The sequence below is a fragment of the Pleurodeles waltl genome, chromosome 5, assembly GCF_031143425.1.
Source record: "Pleurodeles waltl isolate 20211129_DDA chromosome 5, aPleWal1.hap1.20221129, whole genome shotgun sequence".
In the NCBI taxonomy this organism is placed as follows: Eukaryota; Metazoa; Chordata; class Amphibia; order Caudata; family Salamandridae; genus Pleurodeles; species Pleurodeles waltl.
The window spans coordinates 152,666,138-152,684,682 of record NC_090444.1 but is presented as its reverse complement, the minus strand read 5'-3'; the positions used below and the strand labels follow the sequence as shown (position 1 = coordinate 152,684,682).

The 18,545-nt window shown below is 45.1% G+C and overlaps 1 protein-coding gene across 1 annotated transcript in view; it reads right to left on the bottom strand.

Moving 5' to 3' along the window:
- NVL (nuclear VCP like) overlaps positions 1-18,545 on the bottom strand; it is a 359,132-nt gene that overhangs the window by 269,256 nt on the left and 71,331 nt on the right. Inside the window, exon 9 of the mRNA XM_069233825.1 lies at positions 11,718-11,852. Coding sequence (XP_069089926.1) covers positions 11,718-11,852 — 135 coding nt within the window. The remainder of the gene's footprint in view (positions 1-11,717; positions 11,853-18,545) is intronic.

Genomic DNA, 18,545 nt, shown 5'->3' with positions numbered 1-18,545 from the left:
CTTTATTTTTAGTATATCTGTGTATTGTGTTTTCTTATGATATTGTGCATATGACACTTGTGGTACTGTAGGAGCTTCACTCGTCTCCTAGTTCAGCCTAAGCTGCTCTGCTAAGCTACCATTATCTATCAGCCTATGCTGCTAGACACCCAATACACCAATAAGGGATAACTGGGCCTGGTGCAAGGTGTAAGTACCCCTTGGTACTCACTACAAGCCAGTCCAGCCTCCTACATTGGTTGTGCAGCGGTGGGATAAGTGCTTTGAGACTACTTACCACTCTTGTCATTGTACTTTTCATAAGAGAAAAATATACAAAACAAGTTCAGTGTATGCACACCTAACCAAAAAGTTTTGCATTTCCTCTTTTCACTCTTTTCTAAGTGCTGAAAAGTACTTCTAAACTTTCTAAAAAGTTCTAAAAAGTTGTAAAAGTTTTTTTTCTGTCTTTTTAAAAGTTCTGAAAACTTTTTTCTCTTTTTCTATCACTTTAACTCTCTCTAAAAATGTCTGGCACAGGCCAAAATGTTGATCTGTCCAAACTTGCATATGATCACCTTAGCTGGAAAGGAGCAAGGAGTCTCTGCATAGAGAGAGGTTTGAGTGTAGGGAAGAATCCTTCCTTGGAATTATTGCTTAACATGCTTAGAGAACAAGATAAGGCCAGAAGGGCCCCATCTGTTGAAAAAGCAGCTAATGGTTCCCAATCTGATCCAGGGACCCCCCCTAGGAAAAGATTCAGGAAAGAAAATTCAGAGCCTGCCCATTACTAGACAGTCTAGCATAGTTGGTACTGATGTTGAGTCACACCATGCAGATAGTGTTGTCTCACATCATAGCAAGAGCATTCATTCTCACCACAGTAGAAGTGATGTTTCTGTTAACCAAGCTGTTAGGGTGCCCTCTGTAAGGGACAGGTCTCCTTCTGTCCATTCTCACCATACCTCTGTTTCAAGGCATGTCCCTCCCACCCACCCTGATGACAGATTGTTAGAAAGGGAGCTCAATAGATTGAGAGTGGAACAAACCAGACTGAAGCTCAAGAAGCAACAGCTGGATTTGGATAGACAGACCTTAGAAGTAGAGAAGGAGAGACAGAAGTTGGGTTTAGAAACCCATGGTGGCAGCAGCAGTATTCCCCATAGTCATCCTGCAAAAGAGCATGATTCCAGGAATCTGCACAAGATAGTTCCCCCTTATAAGGAGGGGGATGACATTAACAAGTGGTTTGCTGCACTTGAGAAGGCCTGTGCTGTACAGGATGTCCCTCAAAGGCAGTGGGCTGCTATCCTATGGCTATCATTTAGTGGAAAAGGTAGGGATAGGCTCTTTACTGTGAAAGAAAGTGAAGCCAATGATTACAAAGTTCTTAAGAATGCACTCCTGGATGGTTATGGCTTAACCACTGAACAATACAGGATAAAGTTCAGAGAGACCAAAAAGGAGTCTTCACAAGACTGGGTTGATTTCATTGACCATTCAGTGAAGGCCTTGGAGGGGTGGTTACATGGCAGTAAAGTTTCTGACTATGAAAGCCTGTATAACTTAATCCTGAGAGAGCATATTCTTAATAATTGTGTGTCTGATTTGTTGCACCAGTACTTGGTGGACTCTGATCTGACCTCTCCCCAAGAATTGGGAAAGAAGGCGGACAAATGGGTCAGAACAAGGGTGAACAGAAAAGTTCATACAGGGGGTGACAAAGATGGCAACAAGAAGAAGGATGGTAAGTCTTCTGACAAGGGTGGGGACAAATCTAAAAATGAGTCTTCATCAGACCCACAAAAACACTCTGGTGGGGGTGGTGGGCCCAAATCCTCTTCTAATCAAAACAAAGAAAAGAAACCATGGTGCTATTTATGTAAAATAAAAGGCCATTGGACAACAGATCCCAGTTGTCCAAAGAAAAGCACCAAGCCTCCTACCACTACAACCCCTACTGCTACACCTAGTGTCCCTACTAATGGCAGTGGTGGTGGGAGCAAACCTACTAATAGCCAATCCAAGGGAGTAGCTGGGCTCACTTTTGGTAACTTAGTTGGGGTTGGTCTTGTTAGGGAGACCACAGAGGCTATGTTAGTCTCTGAGGGGGCTATTGATTTAGCCACCTTAGTTGCTTGTCCCCTTAATATGGATAAGTACAAGCAGCTACCCCTAATAAATGGTGTTGAGGTTCAGGCCTACAGGGACACTGGTGCCAGTGTGACTATGGTCATAGAGAAACTGGTCCACCCTGAACAGCACCTACTTGGTCACCAGTACCAAGTAACCGATGCTCACAACAACACACTTAGCCACCCCATGGCTGTTGTAAATCTCAACTGGGGGGGGGGGGGGTTACTGGTCCAAAGAAAGTTGTGGTAGCCACAGATTTACCTGTAGACTGTCTACTAGGAAATGATTTGGAGACATCAGCTTGGTCAGATGTGGAGTTGGAGGCCCATGCAGCAATGCTGGGCATCCCAGGGCATATTTTTGCTTTAACCAGGGTTCAGGCCAAAAAGCAAAAAGGACAGGGAAGCTTGGATCCTGGAACAATGGACCAAGTGCTCCCTAAAGCTAGGGCTAGTAGAAGTAAAGCACTTCCTACTATCCCTCCCTACACAGTGGATTCGACTTCTGAGGAAGAAGAATTTCCACCCTGTGCAGAACCTACACCAGAGGAGCTGGAAGCAGACACTGCTGAGCTTTTGGGTGAAGGGGGGCCTGCCAGGGAGGAGCTGAGTGTGGCACAACAAACCTGTCCCACACTAGAGGGTCTAAGACAGCAAGCTGTCAAACAGGCTAATGGGGATGTCAGTGACTCTCACAGTTTACTGGGAGGACAACCTCTTGTACACTGAAGCAAGGGATGCTAAACCTGGAATTGCCAGGAGGTTAGTGATTCCTCAGGAGTACAGAAAGTTCCTCCTAACTCTAGCCCACGACATTCCCCTAGCTGGACATCTGGAACAAATGAAAACTTGGGACAGACTTGTTCCCTTGTTTCATGGGCCTAGGATGTCTGAGGACACAAAGGAATTTTGTAAGTCCTGTGAAACCTGTCAAGCCAGTGGCAAGACAGGTGGCACGCCAAAGGCACCCCTTATTCCACTGCCTGTGGTTGGGGTTCCCTTTGAGAGGGTAGGGGTTGACATAGTTGGCCCCTTGACCCTCCTACTGCTTCAGGCAATAGGTTTATCTTAGTGGTAGTGGACCATGCTACAAGATATCCTGAAGCAATTCCTTTAAGGACCACTACAGCACCTGCAGTGGCAAAGGCCCTCCTGGGAATATTTTCCAGGGTGGGCTTCCCAAAGGAAGTAGTATCAGACAGGGGAAGCAATTTCATGTCTGCATACTTAAAGGCCATGTGGAAGGTGTGTGGTGTGACTTGCAAGTTCACTACACCCTATCATCCACAAACAAATGGACTGGTGGAGAGATTTAACAAAACTCTCAAAGGCATGATTATGGGTCTCCCTGAAAAACTCCGCAGGAGATGGGATATCCTGTTACCATGCCTCCTTTTTGCCTACAGGGAGGTACCCCAGAAAGGAGTTGGCTTCAGCCCCTTTGAAACTCCTCTTTGGTCACCCTGTTAGGGGTCCACTAACACTTGTCAAGGAGGGTTGGGAACAACCTTTAAAAGCTCCAAAGCAAGATATTGTGGATTATGTGCTTGGCCTCAGATCAAGGATGGCTGAGTATATGAAAAAGGCCAGTAAAAACCTTCAGGCCAGCCAAGAGCTCCAAAAGCAATGGCATGACCAGAAGGCTGTTTTGGTTCAGTACAAACCAGGGCAGAAAGTGTGGGTCTTGGAGCCTGTGGCCCCAAGAGCACTCCAAGATAAATGGAGTGGACCCCACACAATTGTTGAGAAAAAGGGTGAAGTCACCTACTTAGTTGACTTGGGCACTGCCAGGAGTCCCCTTAGGGTACTCCATGTCAATCGCCTGAAACCCTACTATGACAGGGCTGATCTCACCCTGCTCATGGCAACTGATGAGGGACAGGAAGAAGACAGTGATCCTCTACCTGATCTCTTCTCTTCCACAGAATAAGATGCTCTAGTGGAAGGTGAAGTTTTGGCTGAATGTCTTACTGCTGAGCAGAAAGACCATTGCATACATCTCCTGGGTCAGTTTTCTGAACTCTTCTCTACTGTGCCAGGTACCACTTCTTGGTGTGAGCACACTATAGATACTGGAGACAGCTTGCCTGTCAAAAGTAAGATCTATAGGCAGCCTGACCATGTCAGGGTCTGCATAAAGCAAGAGGTGCAGAAAATGTTAGAACTGGGAGTGGTTGAGCACTCTGAAAGTCCATGGGCCTCTCCTGTGGTACTTGTACCAAAACCTCATTCCAAGGATGGAAAGAAGGAAATGCGGTTTTGTGTAGATTATAGAGGTCTCAACCAGGTAACCAAAACTGATGCTCACCCTATACCCAGGGCAGATGAGCTCATAGATACACTGGCATCTGCCAAGTATCTAAGCACTTTTGATTTGACTGCAGGGTATTGGCAGATCAAATTATCAGAAGATGCTAAACCTAAAACTGCATTTTCAACCATTGGAGGACATTACCAGTTCACAGTAATGCCTTTTGGATTGAAAATGCACCTGCCACTTTTCAGAGGTTGGTGAACACAGTCCTGCAAGGGCTGGAAGCTTTTAGTGCAGCATATTTGGACGATATAGCTGTCTTTAGCTCCAGCTGGGATGATCACCTGGTCCACCTATGGAAAGTTTTAGAGGCCCTGCAAAAGGCAGGCCTCACTATCAAGGCTTCAAAGTGCCAGATAGGGCAGGGGAAGGTGGTTTATCTGGGACACCTTGTTGGTGGGGAACAGATTGCACCACTTCAGGGGAAAATCCAAACTATTATAGATTGGGTTCCCCCTACTACTCAGACTCAAGTGAGAGCCTTCCTTAGGCCTCACTGGGTATTACAGGAGGTTCATTAAGAACTATGGCTCCATTGCAGCCCCTCTTAATGACCTCACATCCAAAAAGATGCCTAAAAAGGTATTATGGACAGCAAACTCAGAAAGCTTTTGAGGAGCTGAAGCAGGCCATGTGCTCTGCACCTGTCCTGAAAAGCCCTTGTTACTCTAAAACATTCTATGTCCAAACTGATGCATCTGAATTAGGAGTAGGGGCAGTCCTATCACAACTTAATTCTGAGGGCCAGGATCAACCTGTTGCTTTTATTAGTAGGAGGTTGACCCCTAGAGAAAAGCGTTGGTCTGCCATAGAGAGGGAGGCCTTTGCTGTGGTCTGGGCTCTGAAGAAGTTGAGGCCATACCTGTTTGGCACTCACTTCATTGTTCAGATAGACCACAAACCTCTACTTTGGCTAAAACAAATGAAAGGTGAAAATCCAAAATTATTGAGGTGGTCCATATCCCTACAGGGAATGGACTATACAGTGGAACATAGACCTGGGAGAAGCCACTCCAATGCAGATGGACTCTCCAGATATTTCCACTTAAACAATGAAGACTCATCAGGTCATGGCTAGTCTTATTGTCCTTCGTTGGGGGGGGGGGGGGGGGGGGTGTGTAGGAAAGTACCATCTTGCCTGGCATGTTACCCCCATTTTTCACTGTATATAGGTTGTTTTAGTTATATGTGTCACTGGGACCCTGCCAGCCAGGGCCCCAGTGCTCATAAGTGTGCCTGAATGTGTTACCTGTGTAGTGACTAACTGTCTCACTGAGGCTCTGCTAATCAGAACCTCAGTGGTTATGCTCTCTCATTTCTTACAAATTGTCACTAACAGGCTAGTGACCAATTTCACCAATTTACATTGGCTTACTGGAACACCCTTAGAATTCCCTAGTATATGGTACTGAGGTACCCAGGGTATTGGGGTTCCAGGAGATCCCTATGGGCTGCAGCATTTCTTTTGCCATCCATAGGGAGCTCTGACAATTCTTACACAGGCCTGCCACTGCAGCCTGAGTGAAACAACGTCCACGTTATTTCACAGCCATTTTACACTGCACTTAAGTAACTTATAAGTCACCTATATGTCTAACCTTTACCTGGTAAAGGTTAGGTGCAAAGTTACTTAGTGTGAGGGCACCCTGGCACTAGCCAAGGTGCCCCCACATTGTTCAGGGCCAATTCCCCGGACTTTGTGAGTGCGGGGACACCATTACACGCGTGCACTACATATAGGTCACTACCTATATGTAGCTTCACAATGGTAACTCTGAATATGGCCATGTAACATGTCTATGATCATGGAATTGCCCCCTCTATGCCATCCTGGCATAGTTGGCATAATCCCATAATCCCAGTGGTCTGTAGCACAGACCCTGGTACTGCCAAACTGCCTTTCCCGGGGTTTCACTGCAGCTGCTGCCAACCCCTCAGACAAGCTTCTGCCCTCCTGGGGTTCAGCCAGGCCTGGCCCAGGAAGGCAGAACAAAGGGTGTTACACCCTCTCCCTTTGGAAAATGGTGTGAAGGCAGGGGAGGAGTAGCCTCCCCCAGCCTCTGGAAATGCTTTCATGGGCACATTTGGTGCCCATTTCTGCATAAGCCAGTCTACACCGGTTCAGGGACCCCTTATCCCTGCTCTGGCGCGAAACTGGACAAAGGAAAGGGGAGTGACCACTCCCCTGACCTGTACCTCCCCTGGGAGGTGCCCAGAGCTCCTCCAGTGTGCTCCAGACCTCTGCCATCTTGGAAACAGAGGTGCTGCTGGCACACTGGACTGCTCTGAGTGGCCAGTGCCATCAGGTGACGTCAGAGACTCCTCCTGATAGGCTCCTTCAGGTGTTGCTAGCCTATCCTCTCTCCTAGGTACCCAAACCCTCTTTTCTGGCTATTTAGGGTCTCTGTCTCTTGGGAGTCCTTAGATAACGAATGCAAGAGCTCATCAGAGTTCCTCTGCATCTCTCTCTTCACCTTCTGCCAAGGAATCGACTGCTGACCGCGCTGGAAGCCTGCAAAACTGCAACATAGTAGCAAAGACGACTACTGCAACTCTGTAACGCTGATCCTGCCGCCTTCTCGACTGTTTTCCTGGTGGTGCATGCTGTGGGGGTAGTCTGCCTCCTCTCTGCACTAGAAGCTCCGAAGAAATCTCCCGTGGGTCGACGGAATCGTCCCCCTGCAACCGCAGGCACCAAAGAACTGCATCACCGGTCTCCTGGGTCTCCTCTCAGCACGACGAGCGAGGTCCCTTGAATCCAGCAACTCTGTCCAAGTGACTCCCACAGTCCAGTGACTCTTCAGTCCAAGTTTGGTGGAGGTAAGTCCTTGCCTCCCCACGCCAGACTGCATTGCTGGGAACCGCGACTTTTGCAGCTACTCCGGCCTCCGTGCACTTCCGGTGGAAATCCTTTGTGCACAGTCCAGCCTGGGTCCACGGCACTCTAACCTGCATTGCACGACCTCCTAAGTTGTTCTCCGGAGACGTGGGACTCCTTTGTGCGACTTCGGGTGAGCACCGTTTCACACATCCTCGTAGTGCCTGTTTCTGGCACTTCTGCGGGTGCTGCCTGCTGCTGAGAGGGCTCCTTGTCTTGCTCGACGCCCCCTCTGTCCCCTGACGCAATTGGCGACATCCTGGTCCCTCCTGGGCCACAGCAGCATCCAAAAACCCTTACCGCACGATTTGCAGCTAGCAAGGCTTGTTGGCGGTCTTTCGGCGGGAAAACACTTCTGCACGACTCTCCACGGCGTGAGGGATCCGTCCTCCAAAGGGGAAGTCTCTAGCCCTTGTCGTTCCTGCAGAAACCTAAGCTTCTACTGTCCAGTAGCAGCGTCTTTGCACCCACAGCTGGCATTTCCTGGGCATCTGCCCATCTCCGACTTGCTTGTGACTTTTGGACTTGGTCCCCTTGTTCCACAGGTACCCTCGACCGGAAATCCATCGTTGTTGCATTGTTGGTTTGTATCTTTCCTGCAGAATTCCCCTATCACGACTTCTATGTCCTTTGGGGAACTTTAGTGCACTTTGCACTCACTTTTCAGGGTCGTGGGGTGGGCTATTTTTCTAACCCTTACTATTTTCTAACAGTCCCAGCGACCCTCTACAAGGTCACATAGGTTTGGGGTCCATTCGTGGTTCGCATTCCACTTTTGGAGTATATGGTTTGTGTTGCCCCTATCCCTATGTGTCTCCATTGCATCCTATTGTAACTATACATTGTTTGCACTGTTTTCGAATACTATTACTGCATATTTTGGTATTGTGTACATATATCTTGTGTATATTTGCTATCCTCATACTGAGGGTACTCACTGAGATACTTTTGGCATATTGTCATAAAAATAAAGTACCTTTATTTTTAGTATATCTGTGTATTGTGTTTTCTTATGATATTGTGCATATGACACTTGTGGTGCTGTAGGAGCTTCACTCGTCTCCTAGTTCAGCCTAAGCTGCTCTGCTAAGCTACCATTATCTATCAGCCTATGCTGCTAGACACCCTATACACTAATAAGGGATAACTGGGCCTGGTGCAAGGTGTAAGTACCCCTTGGTACTCACTACAAGCCAGTCCAGCCTCCTACATCAAGGCATTAGAGAACCTCAAAAAAGAGGACACTGTTGTAATAAGGCAATCAGATAAAGGGGGTAATGTTATCTCAGACAAAAGGCAATATATTCAGGAGGGCATGAGACAGTTGGGGGATACTAACTACTATGCTAGATCCAATTTTTATCAAGCAAAGCAAGCAGACAAGACATATAGGGATAAGTTGTATGATTGGAAGGAGCAAGGCCCACTAGAGTGGGAGGAATATCAGTTTTTGAGATGCGATCACCCAAGAATTCCAGTCTTATATCTATTGCAAAATTACATAAGGACAGCAGCAATCCCCCTGGGAGACCCAGTGTGTCAGCAGTTGGTTCTCTATTGGAAAATTCTTCCAAATATATTGATTTTTACCTTCGGCCTTTTGTAGAGGCTTTACCCTCCTACATCAAGGATATTACACATTTTCTCAAGGTAATTGAGGGCATACATTGGGAACAAGATTATCTGATGATGACACTGGATGTTGCCAGTTTATATACTTGCATCAAATACGAACTGGGAATAGGTGCAGTGAGACATTACATGCAAGCTAGATCCATCTTTCCTGCTGCACACGGAGATGATACTGGAAATGATGGGATTTTGTCTTAAGAACAATTTCTTTATGTTTGACAAACTAATCTATAAGCAGATACAAGGGACCGGGATGGGCACCTGCTTTGCCCCCAGCTCTCTGAATTTATTCATGGGCTGGTGGGAGAAGCAGATGTCCACTGGACACACTGAATTTGAGGAACAGGTGATTTTGTGCTGTCAATAAATAGATGATGCGTTTGTCATCTGGAAGGGGGATGAAACATCTGCCAAAGAGGTTGTATCGAATTTAAATATCAATGAATACAATCTTCACTTGAGTGCTAATTTTAGTAGGTCCTGTATTGAATTTTTGGATGTGGAGGTTATGGTGAAAAAAGATTGCATCAGCACTACGCAATTCAGGAAGCAAACTGCAGGGAACAGTTTGCTAAATGCACTCAATATCCACCCTCCTAGCATTATACGCAGTATACCTTATGGTGAGTTACCACGGGCTAGACAGATATGAAGTACACTGGAAGATTATGAGACAGAGTGTATGATCATGTGCAATAGATTCAGGGAGAGGGGTTATAGCAAGCAGATGATATCCCAGGCATTAGAGAAAGTCAATAGTGTCATAAGGGATAGCTTTTTATATACTACTCCCAACAGTGAGACAGTAGAAGATCAGACTGTAAGGTTCATCACTACTTTTTTCAATAAATCTTACAACATTCGCCATATACTCAATATATGTAAACAGATTCTGTGCTGGCCGAATGTTTACACATTGCACCCCAGATTACTTTCAAGAAGAGTAAATCTCTTCGGGATGACTTCAGTCATAATACCGTATCTCTACCAACGGCCTCCCAAGATATGATAAGTCCTGGGTTTGTGTGCTGCTTACAATGTAGGACGTGTTCCAGCAGCAGTAATTGTAAAAGTAAAAGGACGCGAGTTATAGTTACCTTAGAGTGAGAGTTATAGTTTCTTGAAATAACTAACTATAACTGCTGAATTTCTATGTTGTTTTAAATTCTATTTCCTAACTATAACGTTCCTGTAACCTTTTTTTTCTCTTCAGTGAATACATCATTGTTGAGTGTGGGAATAACCCTTACTCCCAGGCACTTGTGTGGGCCAGGGTGCCCAGTGGGACCCCTCTCCACACAAGGGATCAAAAGTCAAATGAAAACATTCTGGTGACCAGTACCATAATACTCCCATGGGACCCAGCACAGCCCTTTCGTGAGGTACTGCGTTACTCCCGCAGGAGACGCTGCACGTTTTACCCCTACGGTACTACGACTTCTTTGGGTGAACCTTGCATACTGGTTCTGCTGAACCGGCGAAAAATGTTTAGGGAGATTTTGGAAAATAAAATAAAGCAAAAATGTGGGTTGGCTGTTCATGGATGGATTGGTATCTGCGGCAGGGTTGGCTGCAGTGTCTGGCCAGAGGACAGGCCTTGCAGCCAAATCTCATGATGGGCGCGGCCAAAGGCCAAGTGCAGCGAAAGAGTTGGCTGCCCGCACGTGGTTGGACACAATAGAGCACAGCTGTGGGGGTTGGGCTCAACAGGGGGTTGGTAGCAGCATGGGATTTGGCTGAATATGATCAAAACCACAATAAAAAACACTGAAAAAACCCCAAATGGTAACAAGACGTTGGGTAACATAACATCTTTTGTTGCATTAAAAAAAAAACAGAAATTCACTCAAAAACAAAGGTTAAAGCAACATTATAATTAGGCGTTGGACTTACAAAAAGCTAACATTTAAAAAAACAAAAAACACTGAAATTCACCAGTTATAGTTTACTGAGCCAACTATATCCTGTGTCTCCTTCATGTGCTGCTTATAACCTCATATATTACATAACTCATGGCATATTAAATAATATCAATGAAGACAGTACATCTGACATCTCAAATGATATTATTTGACCCCAGGGTTCTATACTGTCCACTTTCCCCAGGGTTCAATAGAGTCCGTCATCTTTAACCTGTCTATAGAACTACTTGATGCTCTACTCACAGCTAACAGCATCAAGATTATTGGTAACTGTTACAGCCTGAAGCAGAACAGCTATTATGCCGTTAGAACAGTCTACTAATTGAGAGCCGATTGCTCTAAAATAAAGAGCAACAGAAATACAAGCATTGGAGTGTTAACGTAGAAGGTCTGTACCAGCCCAGCTGTTGTTGGCCTTGAGCCTCTTCCTTGTCTTCAATGGAACTCTCAACATTTCAGTGTTTTAATGGAGCCTTATAGGCTGCTGCCATGGTCTGTACCAGTTGCTAAAGGTCCGTAATGAAAGTTATAAACCTGAGTCACAGGTGAAGACCTATAACAAGGGATAGGGCCTCTAACAACTGGTACAGCCTGAGGCAGAAGGGCTTAAAAGCTATTAGAACTTTCCACCTACTGAGGGTAGAATGATCTACATTAAAAAGGGAGACACAGAAAGACAAACTTTGGGTTTTGGAGCAGTGGGCCTATACCAGCCATTACGAGCTCTGAGCCACTTCATTCCCGTCAAGGGAGCCTCATCATTCCAATATTCTAACAGTTAATGGGAGGAGATATTCAAAACTCTTACACCCATGTCAGAAGAAAGTTACAACATAGAAGATTGAAAGACTACTCACCCCAGAAATTGCCTGTGCAAGTAATGTCTTTCCACAGCCTGGTGGGCCATGCAGAAGAAATCCACGTGGAGGGACTACCCCGAGGTGCTGGTATATTTCAGGGTGACGCATATGAATTAACATCTTACAAACTTCCTGAAAAAGATAGATAACATCCACAACAGTATTTACTCAAGTAATAGGATAGAAATTACAGGATAAAAAATATCTGGTTCTAAAAGAATATTTCCTTTCCACAAAAAACAAGTCCCATTTCTTGAATAATTTTTACTGCCAATGTGAAGAAAGAAACCAGCAACGCATTTCTGTTTCCATTCCAATGTTACCTACAACTGAATAAACACTTAAAAGCAGAGGTTCTCTGTGTGAAGAGCAAACTAATCTGTTCTAGAAATAGGACTTCAGGTGGTTTGCAATTAAAGGAAAAGTTACTTACCTTCTCTAGCGAGGTCTCTGGTGGATACTGTTCCTACCTGTAGACTGATCACCTTTTGAATATCCCATGCGGCAGACTGGATACGTAAAGTTTTCAATAACTCTCTGAGGCATTTGATGAACCTGCTTTCATCTCGGGAACCGAACCAATGCCACTGTAGCATCACTAGAGCCATAACACACTCCCACGGGTGCCCAGACATCAATTTACCATCCATTGTTTATGTGCCTTTGAGGAGAACAGGGTGAGATTGACGCCTTATCAACCAAGTGCAATGCAAAATCTAAATTTGGAACCTTATTATAATGACTTTAGTGGATAACCAATCTTCAGGAAGGGGAGGTGGGTGGAACAGTGAGGAATCTGTAGGCAGAGTATCCACCAGAAAGATCATCACCAAAGGAAATAACTTCTTCTGACTGATATTATTACCTGCATTACCTTTTGGTTACATTCCCCAAGCAATACCCAACCAAGAGGTGAGTGTTGAAGAACTGGTTGAACCACTATGTCATGGAGGCCTGAGCATGCAAAGTGTCCCTCCCTCAAAACCCAAACAGAAGTATTTTGTAAAGGATCCACTGGGACTTCCCTTGCCAGAGCGGAAGTTGAAGAATTCACCCTGGTGGAATGCACTCGGATATGCTCAGGAGGTTCCTTGCGTTCCAGGGCATAACACATCTTTATGCACAAAATGAGCTACCTGGATGGCTTTACTCTTCATCCTGCGATGTGGTCAATTAAAAGCTGGTCATCAAGTTTGAACTGATTTGGAACAGTAAATTTTAAAACAGACCACCCTTTTAGGGACTAGTCTGTGCAATCTCCTTCTCTTTATTGGGATGGATTGGAAGGAAGAAGATAGGTGAAAGGGTGAGCTCACCTTTGGTAGGTTCTACAGAACGTCTTGTTGGGAAAAAACAACAAAGTGATGCCCGACTCTCAGCACCTGTAACTCACTGACATGTTTACCCAATGTAATGGGAATCAGAACAAAAGTTTTAAAAGTGAACAAACAGCACCAGCAACTACGTAAGAGTTCAAAGGGTAAACACATTAAAATGTAAGGACCATGCTAAGATCCCACTGAGACAAAAGAATATGGAAGAACATATTAGTGAGACACGTCAGATTTCTCATTACACTAGGAGCCCTGAACAGGGAAGGATGGTCCGAGAGATAAAGAAAGGCAGACAATGTGGATAAGTAGCCTTTTACCATAACAACTACACAACCCTGATGAGCTAACGGCAGGGCTAACCCCAAGACATCCAACAAGTGGGCCTTGAGAGGGTCTACGGAACTATTTGAACACCACTTTACAAACCTCGCCCATCTCCCACAGTACACCATTTTGATAGAATGTCTGGCATCTCCCACAGTACACCATTTTGATAGAATGTCTGTGGACACTAAAAAACATTAGGAAGGGAAATGAAAAGCATTTAGGTGCCCCCACTAAATCTCCTGGCATGGAGGTGGGGGATCTGGAGGTTGCAACAGAGAGATGTTTACCCAGTGAGGGATATGGAGTGGAGGGATCACAGAGAAAGGTGAATCATGTATGCATACTTTAACCTCCTCTGCCAGTTCAGAACTATTACGTTGGTTTGGGCATGGTCTAGTCAAATCCTCCTCAGCACCTGATGTACCAAGTGTTTCGGAAGAAACATGTATAGAAGTAGAATGCTCCACTTCAACTCAAACACATCCCCCGAAACACCCTCCAATGGATACTGGATGGCACAGAGCAAAGATGGTCTGCACCATTTCTAGGTGAAGTTGGCACTTGTGGTCGGCAAGGTGAAGCTGATTCAGGCTGCTGGCTTTGACAATCAGAGCATCAGTCAGATGGCTGGCAACTAACCAGATCTGGGGCTCCTTCACCCAAGCAGAGTAAGTACTGTTTTTCAACAGAAAGGATATGATCCCACTACTCCCTATTTGTTGCCGTAGCACATCGCGGTCGTGCTGTCCATCAGAGTGTGAATGGACAGGGTGCGAATGGATGGCCGGAAGGCCTTGCATGCCAGCCAGATTGTCCTCAGCCCCAGCAATTTCATATGCAACATCTGCTCATCTGGAGACCAAATGCCTCTGATCACCAATTCCTCCATTTGCACTCCCTGCTCTAGAGTGAAAGCATCAGTTGCCTCTGGGGTCACTGCTGGAGGAGGCCGGAAGGACACCTTTTAATCTAGGTTCTCCTCCACACTCCACCACATCAAATTCACTACAGTGCCAACATAGAGGGTGAGAGATCTCTGTCGAGTTGAAACTATTGCCAGTGAAGAGCCCGTAGGAGGAGCCTCGTTCCAGTGTGCATGAGTGACTTGGAGGATGAAGGAAGTTAGCAGACCTAATAGCAGTAAAACCACAAGGACTGGAATGTGCGCTACATTCTGAAACATCAGAATTATAGCCTTAATACCCCTTATTCTTTGATATAAGGTATTGTCCAGTACTGCTCGTGGAAAAAGGATACACTGAGAAGGCTGCAGGTGAGACTTGGGCATATTGATGGAAAAGTCCAGGTCGTACAACAGTGACGCTGTCAACTGCAGGTGATGTAACACCATCTCTGGAGACTTTGCTGTGCGAATCAAGTAATGAAACACTGGGATTTCTGACCTTCTGAGATGGGCAGCAACAACCACCTTCCTTTTCGTGAAGGCCTGTGGAGTACAAATTAAGCCAAAAAGGAGGACCATAAACTATTAATGCACGTCATACAATGAAGCAGAGTTTCTTCATGTGCTACTGAAGAATCAGTATGTGAAAATAGGTTTTCTGAAGATCAACAGGCACCATCTAGTCATGCATTCAGCTCTGGCACCACCTGAACCAGGGACAACGTCTTAAACATTTTCCTTGTGCAGTTTAAGACCCCTAAGGTTTAAAATCGGACAAGGACTGCAGTATTTCTTCAGAACCAGGAAGTACGAGCAGTAGCACCACTGACCCCCTTTCCTGATCTGGCATCAATTCCACTACTCTTTTCTGTAGCAAGGTGTCTACCTCCTGCTGAAGGATGAGTAGGAGGTCAGCAGAAGAGAGGGGAGATGAAGGGTTAATTTGTGGTTGGGCCTGTTGGAAGGGTAGAACATAACATCTTACAATGATCTGCAACACCCACTGGTTTGAAGTTTTGACCTCCCAAGATTGTGGAACAAAGGATACCTGTGTTCCAACAGGTGCCATGTGATCCAACAAAAGGGAACTAGGGCTGCATCTCTCGTGGCTGCGGAGGAAGAGTAGGAGTAGGAGGAGGGGGACGGAGAAGTAAGGCTCCATCTCTATCCTCGCCAGGATCCCAGTACTTTGAGTTCTGTTACTGTAGCTGCTGGTCTTGATGTCTGTCACAAAAGGAGAATCCTCTGGCGCCCCCTGAAATATTCTAAACTGTCTGATGTTTTGCTGCTGGATTTGGAGACCTAAAGATCTAGCAGTGGCTTTACTGTTCCTAAATCTCTCAAAAGAAATCTGCCTCTTCTTCTAACATTGTGAACCATCAAAGGGGAGGTCCATCAGAGTCGCTTGAACATCACTGAAGAAACTTGAGTTACGCAAGCAGGTATGACACCTTAATATCACTGAAGTGCCCATCACACATGCTACTGAATCAGCTATGTCAAAGCCAGATTGAATGATCTGTCTGGCTACAGCCTGACTATTATGTACAAGCTTTGAATAATGTTTCTGGAGGTGGTCTGGTAGACTTGGGATAACCATTTGGGCCATATCCCACAGGGCATGAGAGTGACAAACCATAAAAGCATGACATTAAGGGACGTAAGGGCCATACTATCTGCTGAGAAAGTCTTTTTGTGAAGTGGGCTTTTTTCTTAGACTCCCTTTCAAAGGAGAAGTAGGAAAAGCCCCAGAAAATAGAAGGTACAAGGAGCATGACATTTGTACTACCAGGCCCTCAGGGTAGGGATGAGCTGCGAGGCAAACTGTGTTGCCTGGGGCCGGCCTATATCATCTGGTCATTAGTCAACTTACAGCATGGGCTTGCTTTTCCCATGCCGCCATGACTGGTTCGGTGATGCCATAGTTGAGGTGTACCAATGGCTCCGATGTCTGAGAAGTGGGGTCAAGATGTTTGATTTACCACTATGCATGGCAGGTGCAAATCCAAAACTTCTGCCCCTTTTTATACCATGGCGAGGTATGAGGTAACCTCTGATGGTTGGATTCCTATGTGTGTGTGGGGAGGGTGGGGTGTTTGGGGGGGGGGGAGGGGGAGTCTAAATCACTGACTTCTCCTAAGGCCAAAAAATCAGTGACCAGAGGTTCTGTGCAGAGTTCCACAAAACAATAGAAGATGGACATTCTGCTACTGCAGGAAACACACTTGATGGGGACATTTGCCCATGCCCCATTAAATATGGTTTCATTCCATTGATACACATCTTTGGGAGACAGGCATAGGGGACAGTAATACTGACATCTAGATGCTTTTATTGGCAGTAACACGATGATGGAAGGGTAAGGGTGGGAGATATGCTAAGGTGGCGGCCACGCTATATGGTCAATCCATTAAGATAAGCTCAGTATATGACCTCCCACCTGTGTCTAAAGAACTGTTAAGTAGAATTGGCACTGTCCTACTTGAGCCCTCCCCACTTCACCCTCCAGGGCAGTGACTTCAATAGGCTGATGGACCCAAGAAAGAGCAGACTCGTTTCTTGCTATAGGTAGTTGTGATGTTTGCTGCCAGTGCCATCCATGGGAGGGAGGCTTCACCTTTTTCTCTAGTTCCCACAAGTCATTCACCAGGAACATTTCCTTCTACCAATCTCCAACTGAGATTGGATCAAGCCTATATCTCTGCACGCCACGAGGTGCTCCGATTATGCACTCCTTGATTTGTAAGTATCTGGAACCCCACTAATAGCACCCAAAAGGTGGCGGCTAACCCCCATGGTGGCTCAAAACACAGGAGGTCTGAGACTCCTCTCCAACAAAGAGACAACACAATACTTTGAAATCAATGAGGGCACAGCTGATTTACCAATGGTACTATGGGAGGCCTACAAGACGTTCACAAGAGAGATGGCTATAAGTTACATTTCACACAAAGAAAAATGAAAAACAACGGTAAATCCTTGTCTTAGATGAGGTGGTCCTACAGGTGGAAAAGAAGTATAGAACCATGCCTTCAGACATTTATTTATAAAAATATAACAAGCAAAAGTCTACCACTACCAAGTTGGACAGAAAATGGCACATAAGACCTAGAAGGTAGCCAGAGACGATTAAATGGCCAGGGGGACAAATCGGGCAAGTTGATCCACTAGCAAGTTGGGCAAGTTGATCCACTGGCTTGCATGCAAGGAAGAGGGGTCAAAGCATATACCTCAGAAAAGAGATGAGACAGGCCCCCTTCATGCGAACCCTGGGTCAATGGCTAGTGTTTTGCACACTGTTAGTGTAATTGTATTTATATAGTGCTTACTAAACTAACTTTTCAGCAAGTAGCACGCTACTCCGGAACCCAAGAGGAATTAGTGGTGGAATAATATAGGGAAATGAGTACAGTATTAGTATTGTTATTAGTTAATTTGAGCAGAGGATATGTGAGTTTGTTAGTTGGACTGACTAGAGGAATGGAGGCGTAGAGGAGGGAAGAATCCAGAAGTGTTAATTGAGAGTTTATAGTAATAGGCTTTGGATGAGTAAAGGAGAGATGGAGGAGGGGAGAGTCTGTGGAAAGGGTTAGGGAGATCATAGTAGCAGGAGGGGTTTTGGATGAGTCAGGTGAGATAAATGGAGAATTTAGCAGGGTTGTTTGGGAGATCATGGTAGTAAACTGAGGTTAGGGGTGAGCTAGATGCGGTAGAGGAGGGAAGAGCTTATGCAGGCAGGAAGAGCTTAGGCAGAGTTACTTTGGAGATGAAAGTAGTAGAATTAGTTTGGGATGAGTCAGAGTAGGGGTGGAGGATAGATTGATAGAGACATAGGGTGATAGGGAGACAGAGTAAAGCTTCTAAGACAGTAAACTTATATTATTTAATATATATATATATATATATATTAAAAAATATATATATTTATACATTTTTGTATTTAATGATTTATAATATGAATTGTATTTATATATTTTATTTGATTTATTTTTCTCTAATACAGTAGGACTAGAGTAATAAATAAATAAATATGTAAATAAACAAGGGAATATATGTGCAAGGAATATAATAATGGGTATAATAATATGAGAAGAAAAGTAGTATTGTATAAACACAGACTTTCAAGATTTGTAATATTTGAAGCTAATAAGTGTACTTTTCTAACATTCATTTATCTTTCCTCAATTTTTGAATCGCAAAATGTTTGCTGTTAAGTAGATAATAAAATATTTGATCATTGTGATATAAAAACGAAAGCAG